This window comes from Zalophus californianus, chromosome 11 (assembly GCF_009762305.2).
Source record: "Zalophus californianus isolate mZalCal1 chromosome 11, mZalCal1.pri.v2, whole genome shotgun sequence".
Lineage (NCBI taxonomy): Eukaryota > Metazoa > Chordata > Mammalia > Carnivora > Otariidae > Zalophus > Zalophus californianus.
The window spans coordinates 5,912,031-5,922,101 of record NC_045605.1 but is presented as its reverse complement, the minus strand read 5'-3'; the positions used below and the strand labels follow the sequence as shown (position 1 = coordinate 5,922,101).

The window sequence follows — 10,071 nt, the reverse complement described above, 5'->3', positions numbered from 1 at the left end:
CTATATTTCAAGTCAGTATACTTTCTACTTTTTTAGAGAATTGCCTACAGCAAATAAGAAATCCAGAGTTTTTCCTCTTTGCTTTGATTTCCTTTATAACATATTTAAATCTTTAGCATTTCTAAGTGCATATATTTTAAATGTATACTAGGAGCAGACACCTTGAGGTGGTATGACCAGCACAGAGAGCGGTGTCAAGGCGATGATCTCCCTTAATCCAGACAACACTGTCCTGCCTACAATTTATTAGCCTTTCTAGTAGATGCTCTACTTGGTTTGCACTGAACTGACTAGTGAAGCCTAGATTCTTTGTCCATCTTACACTTGTACCTTCAATTTACTATATTCTGGTCTTGGACAAATTACTTATTTCTCTAAACTTCACTTCCTCCAGCTGTAAACTGGAATAACATCACTAACCTACCACGATATACTGCAGAGAATGTATGTCAGGCACTCAGCATACAACAAATTGTATAATATTTTAAAAACCTATTTATTTCTAGACCGTGTTCCTGTCAAAATCTTTAATTCTATCACCTGTGAATTAGCTATTCCTCCTAGATTTGTTATCTGCAAATTTGGCAAACTTTTCAAAACCATTACTAAGAATATTTGAAACAGGACAGGAAACTTATGGCATATATGCCTCCAGGCTGATGAGAAGATTAATGATGTTATATAACTGCATACGTCAACTAGCAGGACAAATTCATATACCTGCACTGTCATCTGGCTAGTAATTTCTTATTCCATCCACGAAGATTTCAAGGCTTTCTTAAAGACATTTTAAGTTTATTACAATCCCTTGATTCACTACAGTAATAAAACTTCGTGTACATACTAAGTTTTCATTTAGGCAGATAATACCAAGGTAAGTCTGTAATTTGAAATGTAAAATAATTTTAAGACGAGTTCCCCAGAAACCTTATCTGGAATGAATTATTCTTAACCCAGGTCACACAATTCCCATGGAGAAAGCCTTGCTGAAGCTCACCCTCCAAAATTACAAAATACATAGATAAACATTCCACCAAATACAAGGTTCAACAGATACAAACAATAGGAATTTGATGTAATGTAGAGCTACTAGAGAGAAAAATAATTTTTTTTAAAAGATTTTACTTCTCTCTTAAGAGAGAAACCACAAGCAGGGGGGGAAGGCAGAGGGAGAGGGAGAAGCAGGCTCCCCACTGAGCAGGGAGCCCGATGGGGGGCTCGATCCCAGGACCCTGGGATCACGACCTGAGCCAAAGGCAGACGCTTAGCTGACTGAGCCACCCAGGCGCCCCGAAATGAAAAATAAATTTTGAAAAAAGAAATGTGGTAAACAGTCTAAAAAGGAGATTATACATAGCTGACAAGAGAATTCATAAACTAGAAGAGATACAAAGTCATCAGAAAGAGAGAGAAAGCACAGAAGGGTTTAAAAGATACAGAATAGAATGATAAGTCCCAATATACATTTTTAAAAATAGAAACCATCCTAACTGTGTCTTAGAAATTTGTTCTCCGTAGAGTAACTTCATTATTCAGTAACACTGGGTGATCTTCCTACTGAAAATCCAGACATATTTCTTAAGTACTAACTTGCTTTCGATATTGCTTATTTTTAATGTGGCTTTACCATGATACATAGATGGTTACAATTTTAAAGTTTTCTTCTTCCTTTTATAAATTAGCATCAAATAACTTATCATTCATATATAATATCTGGGAAACAAGTTTTAATTTAAAAGCTACCTCAATCCAGCAATTTCTTTCTTCTAATTCACACTCAAGCAAACACTGTCAGTGATGCTCTCTGCCCTCCAGCTGCTTCCACTTTCGGCTAAGGCATCTGTCAGGGGTTTTACTGAGAACAATACAAGTATGTACTTGAGAAGAAAAACCAAATGTCTAGCCTACAAGTACAGCAGGAATGACACTTATTTCTAACATTTGAGAGAGGAGATTTTCCTTGAGACTGTCAAGGCCTCTTTAGGTGACTGAGTCAAGTATTAAACATTTTTTTAAAAACACAGTAAATAGTTCACTTAAATATTACTACCTATTCAAAGTCTGTTGGATGGGTTAAAAACGAAGGCCACAATATAATTTCTAAAGGTTGAGCTGAAGGGAAATTCATATGATGGATCACACCCAAGCTTTCCATCCTGGGAAAAGTCGGCTGAGATTTTTGGGGTCCATGGCTTGCTGGATGAGCAGATTCACCTGCCCCCCCACGCTGAGCACCGTTCCTTCCTCCACTCCTTTCAGTTTCTCTTGTAGTCTCATCAAGACTCGTTCCGCTACTTTGTTGAAACTCTGGTCAGTGTCACTAAGGACAAACACACAGGTTATAGTGCGGTGGGACAGTTCGAGGGCCTTGGGAACAGGAAAATCTGAGCAGTTGGACAGTAGGGCCCTTGTTTGTAACAGGCGGCTCACCTGAGATTGCGTCTGCATTCCGGGTCCTCTCCACTGGGGGTGGAGTGCAGCTCAGTGTCATCCTCTGGCCTCTGCTGTAAGTACAGAGCTTTCAGAGGATTCATGGTCCAGTCAAACAGGGGGTCGTAGAGGAGAACCTACACAGAATGTATGTGTTAGAAGAACAATGTGCCTTCTGATGACGTACTTAGAGACAGAGGAATCAGTGTGATAAAAAATAACAGGCCAGTCAAATGGTAGGTGACTGGGGGACGGGGACGACCTACGGAGGCACTTCCTGTTTCCTTGTGGAGGAAACTGTCAGCATAGTGCTCCGGGCTAGCCCGTTCTGAATCCATTCTTCCTCCCTGGGTGGGGGTGGTGACATCCCTTGACCTCTGTTTCTGACTCGGTGAAACTAATCTATTAGAAAGAGATAAGGACTAGTCCCTCCCCTTCCTTCCTTCTCTCGCCGCCTCTTTACCACTAGAGTCCTGAGCAAAGGCATCCGCTCTGCGCCCCATCCTCCCTCAGGTGGGACCGGCGGTGGGAGCAGGAAGCACCAGCAAGCCTGTGTGGGCCTCACGCCTGTACCATCTTATCCAAGCATTTTATCAGTAATAAAGCTAACATTCTGATTGCTGTTCCTAAGGCTTTTTCTTTTTCTCTCAATTAGTTCTAAATTCCACTAGAGAAAACAAAGGGTCGGCTTTCGAAAGCTCCTCCAAACCCAAGGTCCTTTTTGTGGGTGAACCTGGTCTGGATCTCTCATAAAGCCATGTCAGTGCCCAACGTGAAGTCACACGGGAACCCTGGAACTTATGGACAAACCGCATATATTCAAAGTCAGTGCCCCCACAGTTTTTAGTGACCCTGGGGGTTGCCCGAAACAGCATGAAACAGCAGAGCAGATTTTGGTACTGCTGACGCAGGACATGTCCTGGAATGAAACATGGAATGCTTAAAGGCAGTTTACAGCCCCAGCCTACAGAAGTACTGAGAAAACACAAAAAAGGGCAGCAGCAGAAAGTGTTAACTCTGTCACGGTGGAATATTCTGTTAATCTACAACAGATTTCTACACATAGATTTTGTGTCCTGTGACTTTACTGAATTCATTTATCAGGTCTACTAGGTTTTTGGTGGAATCTTCTATTTTTGGTATCATGTCATCTGCAAACAGTGAAAATTTACTTCTTCCTTACCAAGTTGGATGCCTTTTATTTCTTTTTGCTGTCTGACTGCTGGCGCTAGGACTTCCAGTACTATGTTGAGTAAAAGTGGTGAGAGTCGACATCCTTGCCTTGTTCCTGACCTTAGAGGGAAAGCTCTGTTTCTCCCTACTGAGGATGATGTTTGCTGTGGGTTTTTTCATATAAGGCCTTTATTATGTTCAGTTTGTTCCCTCTAAACTACTTTGTTGAGGGATTTTTATCATGAATGGATGTTGTACTTTGTCAAATGCTTTTTCTGCATTTACTGAGATTATAATATGGTTTTTATCCTTTCTCTTATCAGTGTAATAATGTATCATGTTGACTGATTTGCAAATACCGAACCACTCTTGCATACCAGGAATAAATCCCACTTGGCCATATGGTGAATGACTTTTTTAATGTAGTGTTGGATTCGGTGTGCTAGTATTCTGTTGAAGGTTTCGGCATCTATGTTCTTCAGAGATACTGGCCTGTAGTTCGTTCTCTCTTTTTATATTGTGTTTATCTGGTTTTGGTGTCAGGGTGATGCTGGCCTCATACAATAAATCTGGAAGTTTTCCTTTCTTTTCTATTTTTTGGAATAGTTCAAGAATAGGTATTCTTCTTTACATGTTTGGTAGAATTCCCTTGTGAAGCCATCTGATCCTGGAGTTTTATTTGAATCAGTAATCAAAAACTCCCAACAATTTCTTGCTGGTAATCAGTCTGTCCAAATTTTTTTTTTTTTAAAGATTTTATTTATTTGAGAGAGAGAGAATGAGAGATAGAGAGCATGAGAGGGAAGAGGGTCAGAGGGAGAAGCAGACTCCCCGCTGAGCAGGGAGCCGGATGTGGGACTCAATCCCGGGACTCCAGGATCATGACCTGAGCCGAAGGCAGTCGCTTAACCAACTGAGCCACCCAGGCGCCCTGTCCAAATTTTTTTACATCTTCCTGCTTTAGTTTTGGTAGGTGCTTCTAGGAATTTATGCATTTCTTCCAGGTTGTCTAATTTGTTGGCATAGTTTTTCATAATATTCTCTTATAATTGTATTTCTGTATTGTTGGCTATTATTTTTCCTTTTTCATTTGTGATTTTGAATCCTTTTTTTTTTTTTTTTTTGATGAGTCTGGCTAAAGATTTATCAATTTTGTTGATCTTTTCAAGGAACCAGCTCCTGGTTTCATTTTTTTATTTATTTTTTCTATTTCTTGTATTTCTGTTCTAATTTTTATTATCTCTTTCCTTCTACTGGCATGAGTTTTCTTTGTATTTTTTTCTAGCTCTTTTAAGTGTAAGTTTAGGTTGTTTATTTGGGATTTTTCTTGCTTCTTGAGGTAGGCCTGTATTACTATAAACTTCCCTCTTTTAGAACTGCTTTTGCTGCATCACAAGATTTTGGACCATTGTGTTTTCATTTGTTTCCATGTACTTTCTGATTTCTTGGTTGACCCACTCATTGTTTAGTAGCATGTTATTTATCCTCCATGTATTTGTGGTCTTTCCAGATTTTTTCCTGTGGTTGACTTAGTTTCTTAGTACTGTGGTCAGAAAAGATGTGTGGTATGACTTTGATCTTTTTTAATTTGTTGAGACTTGTTTTGTGGCCTAATATGTGATCTATTCTGGAGAATGTTCTATGTGCACTTGAAAAGAATGTGGATTCTGCTATTTTAGGGTGAAATATGTTAAGTCCATCTGGTCCAGTTGGTCATTCAAAGCCACTGTTTCCTTGTTGATCTGTTTGAATGGCTGGTCCATCAATAGAAGAGGGGTGTTAAAGTCCCCTACTATTGGGCGCCTGGGTGGCTCAGTTGGTTAAGCGACTGCCTTCGGCTCAGGTCATGATCCTGGAGTCCCGGGATCGAGTCCCACATCAGGCTCCCTGCTCAGCAGGGAGTCTGCTTCTCCCTCTGAGCCTCTTCCCTCTCGTGCTGTCTCTCATTCTCTCTCTCTCAAATAAATAAATAAAATCTTTAAAAAAAAAAAGTCCCCTACTATTATTGTATTACTATTGATGAGTTCATGTTCGTTATTAACTATTTTATGTATTTGGCTACTCTAGTGTTGCGTGCATAAATGTTTACAATTGTTATATCTTCATGTTGGATTGTCCCCTTTATGATTATATCGTATCCTTCTTTGTCTGTTTTTACAGTCTTTGTTTTAAAGTCTATTTTGTCCAATATAAGTATTGCTACTCCACCTTTCTTTTGACATCCATTAGCATGACAGATGGTTCTCCATCCCCTCACTTTCAATCCGCAGGTGTCTTTAGGTCTGGGACGAGTCTCTTGTTTGCAGCATATAGATGGGTCTTGTTTTTTTATCCACTCTGTCACACTATGTCTTTGATTGGAGCATTTAGCCCATTTACATTCAAAGTAATTATTTTTTTTTAAAGATTTTATTTATTTATTTGAGAGAGAGAGAGCACGAGAGGGAAGAAGGTCAGAGGGAGAAGCAGACTCCCCGCCGAGCAGGGAGCCCGATGCGGGACTCGATCCCGGGACTCCAGGATCATGACCTGAGCCAAAGGCAGCTGCTTAACCAACTGAGGCACCCCTCAAAGTAATTATTGATAGACATGTATTTATTGCCATTTTGTTACTCGTTTTATGGTGGTTTTTGTAGTTTTTCTCTGATCCTTTTCTGTCTCTCTTTCATGGTTGTTAGTTTTCTTGGATTCCTTTCTTTTTATTCTTTGCATGTCTATTACTGGTTTTTGATTTGTGGTTACCATTAGGTCTGTCTATGATGTCTTCTGCATATAGCAGTCTATATGAAGTTGATGGTTACTTCAGCTTGAACCCATAGGGAGGTACATTTTATTAATGAAATAATGAAAAGGAATGGAGGTCTCTACTATTAAAAAGAGTCTATAATGGTCTTCTTGGGTTTCAGTAGAAAAACAACACAAATTATTTCAAACCCTAAGCCTTCTGTTAGGAGTCATATTTGTAAATTTTGAAATCAAGGAAGAACCAGACTACTTCAAAAAATGACTTTAGTCTTACCAGCAAAACAGAAGTGGCTGAATGAAAACAATAAAGGAACACAGACCGAGTGAGCTACAGCAGGGTTTCTCGATCCAGGCACTACTAACAAACATTTTTGGGCTGAAAACTTCTTTGTTGCGGCGGCTGTCCTGTGCATTACCCGATGTTTACGGCATCCCTGGCCTCCACCCAGTAGATAGCACTAGCTTTTAAAAAAACAAATGTTCCTGCCCCACCCCCGAAGTATGGTTTGAATATGGTCAGCATCAGTATTTTTTAAAAGCTGTACTGCTGACAGTCAAGTACAGCCAGCTGAGCACCACCAGCTTAAAGGAATAAACGCTGAAGGCTGTAAGTAAGGGGGGGCCCCTGTGCTCTGGCTCCCACGTTTCCTTGTGGAGCAAACACAACTCATATCTTGCCCCACACACCCTTGACCAGGGCCGTGAAACACTGCTTTAGGTACATAGTTCTCTCTGGGGTGGAGCTAATGTCATTAAGCCCTGGAAAGCTGCGTTACTTTCTTCTCTTTCTGCCTGATCAACATGAGGCAGTGATTACATGAACCTGGGCAAAGGGATATAATTTACTGATTTCTCTCAAAACCCCAGTCGAAACCATTCTGAAAGTAAGTCATGCCCCAGGAGAGAGCAAAGATGTCGAAGTGCTGATTTATGATTTAAACACTAGAGATGACTTAGGATGCCGTAACATGCCCAGAAACCTGGTAGGCCTGGAGGCGTTTCTAGACCACTACTTACTGATGTGCGCACCCCCGTCCCTCCTGCTGCCCATCCCACCACGTTAACACGAAGCACCACCGATCCTCAAATCAGTGACGTCCTAACATACACAGTCTAATGGCAGAGAAATAAAGATTTCCTTATAAAACGCTTTACCTCCACAATGGTTAGCAGGGTTTCCTGAGAGCTTCTCATGACCTCCATGGTTTTCTCACAGCATCTACAAACACATTACAAATACGGATCTTGTTACAGTTCCAACATCTCTTCATCGCTATATATTCATGTATACCCTGCCGAGACTATTCTTGTTAATAATTCCCAAATTAACAGCTCAAAGAGCACAGTACTAGGCAGACTGCGTTTCTGGTAAATTGTTTTTGAAAGGAATATATCCATACGAATGTAAGCTAAAGCCTTTGTAAGAATAACACACAGTACTACTATGAAACATTGCTTTCAGTCAGCGATTATTGTGGTAATTATTAGTTCACTCTGACTGGATTCTACTCTAGTAAAGCTGAGCACACGGGACCAATGCTGCGGAGCTACGGGGACCTGGGAAGTGCTTTCGGCAGGAACTGGTCCATCATACGCTCCTTTAGCAGAGCTTATCTGCCCAACACTGAGCGCCCAAAGGAGTTCTGAGTGGTAAATGGAGTTCCCGAGGACAGAGGCATTAACGATAGATGCAAGCTGCTTCCAGAAGGGGCTAGGAAGGACAGCTATGTGTGTTATATACAGTGAGGTCCCAGGTGGTCTGAAGGAAGGGGAAACTATTACGGTCTTTCCCCCAGGGTTTTCAGCACTGGAACATGATTTAGCAGTGAATCCTAGAGTCTACAGAAGTCAATAATCCAAATAATTTTGACAGGAAAAACCATCTGCTGTAAACCCTTACCTTCTGAAGACACCTTCAACACCAGTAATGCCCATCCCATCCACAATATCTCTGGTGAGTCTGAAAGGAACCGTTTCAGGAGTGGGGAGGATCTTACCCTGTTCAAAAGCAACTCCTAAAGGAAACAGTACAGCAAGGTTAGGAGGTTCCACAGCAAACCGACTGTCCTCCCTTGGGGCGTGTGAGCTGTGCAGAGGCCCCAAATCATCTGTCATCAGTACTCCACAGTAACACAGTACCACTCATGGTGGTTTATTCTGTTTCTGCTCCGCCACTGTCTAGGAATGCACCTCAAATTTAAAAAGTGTAACAACTTCTAGACATAATTAGAGAAGTTCTAGATTAAAGGGTGATATTTTTTTTAAATGAAATAGTGATGGGTAGGATTTAAAATAAAAAATATGCATATAATCTTAATTTATATGTATTTAAGGATACATGCATGTTAGTTATACATCAAAACCTTTTATTAAATGAAACTTTTTATTCTGAGATAACTATAGATTGATATGCATTCGTAAGATACAATATGCAAAATACAAAATTCCCCATATACCTTTTCTTCATTTTCCCCCAATCTTGCAAAATTATACAGTACAGTTTCCCAGCCAGGACATGGACACTGATCCAGTCAAGGTCCAGAATATTTCCGTCACCACAAGGATCCTTCAAGCTGCCCCATTTACAGCCACCCACATCCCTCCCAGGCCTCCCGCCCTCCCACTCACTCTGTGCCTCCAGCAATCACTACTCTTTTGTAACTTCGTATAACTGAGTTCATTCTGGGGAAGACCATGTAATATACGTGATCTTCTCTATTCTAATGGAACTCCATCTTAGCAACGACTTATAGGATTATAATACAGAACCTGTAATTTCCTGAGACTACACCTTCTTAGAAATCCTTAAATTCCACATTCTAATTGAAAGCTCTTTTTCTAGCTCCTTATTAAAGAATCTTCAAACTCACTGAGATTTCTAGTCTGTCAGCCTTTCTTCCTTCCCTACTCCACTCAGGGTGCGGAGTGCAAGGCTGCTCACTCTCACTACTGCCTCACGTCTTGTTGGCCCCCCGGCCCCTCCACACTTCTCTAAGCACAGCGGCGACTCAGGGAGGCTGGGAGCAGGCGCGGGAAGACACCACTGGCCCCACCGCAAGCGCAGGTCGTCACGGTAGGCGAGCTCCCCAAGGGCTGCTCGGCATGTCGTCTTCACTCCCTGTCTCCACCCAGCTCTTGGTCTCACCTCCGTGGAGCCCGGTTTGCATTGTACTGTTCTTACAAGGCCAATTACCATCCCTCCGATGCTCAGCAAGCAAGCAGGCTTTTGCTTTCTCAGTTAGAATAGCAAATGTTATTTCCCTCCAATTCTTTCTCCTCCAGCTCAAGACCTTCCTCCTCTCAGTGGAAAAGCTAATGTGCTTCCCATGTAAAGCTAACTGTAGCCCAGGTGCTTTAGGACTTCCCTTGCTATTTCAGGATCTCGGTCTCTCTCCTCTAGCTTATCGATACAGAACATGTGCATGCCGCGCCCATCTTCAAAAAGCAAGTGAACAAAAAAACCCTCAAACAAAAAAGGCTCGAGCATGTCTCTCTCAGGTCCAGAGCCAATGCCTCTCCCATCCTGCTAAACCTCTCGAGGGCAGCCGCACGTTCTTGGTCTGCAAGTCCTTCCCTTTCCACAATCTCACTTCTTCCATTCTATCCAGATTAACCTCCTAGACCTTGAACATCGATTAACTGTTCAATTCAAAGGCCTGTTCTCAGGGTTGACCTTATTTGACCTGCTGTAGCAGACCCTACTGAGCACTTCTACCTTCATGA

The 10,071-nt window shown here is 41.5% G+C and overlaps 1 protein-coding gene across 6 annotated transcripts in view; it reads right to left on the bottom strand.

Annotated features, from left to right (window-relative positions):
• Window positions 1-1,214: 1,214 nt before the first annotated feature.
• ATM (ATM serine/threonine kinase) overlaps window positions 1,215-10,071 on the bottom strand; it is a 117,912-nt gene continuing 109,055 nt past the window's right edge. For all 6 annotated transcript variants that reach the window (XM_027578286.1, XM_027578289.1, XM_027578288.1 and 3 more), the window contains 4 exons: window positions 8,249-8,363; window positions 7,504-7,567; window positions 2,431-2,567; window positions 1,215-2,320 (listed from right to left, as the gene is read on the bottom strand). In XM_027578286.1, coding sequence (XP_027434087.1) covers window positions 2,137-2,320; window positions 2,431-2,567; window positions 7,504-7,567; window positions 8,249-8,363 — 500 coding nt within the window. In that variant the 3' untranslated portion in view covers window positions 1,215-2,136. The remainder of the gene's footprint in view (window positions 2,321-2,430; window positions 2,568-7,503; window positions 7,568-8,248; window positions 8,364-10,071) is intronic.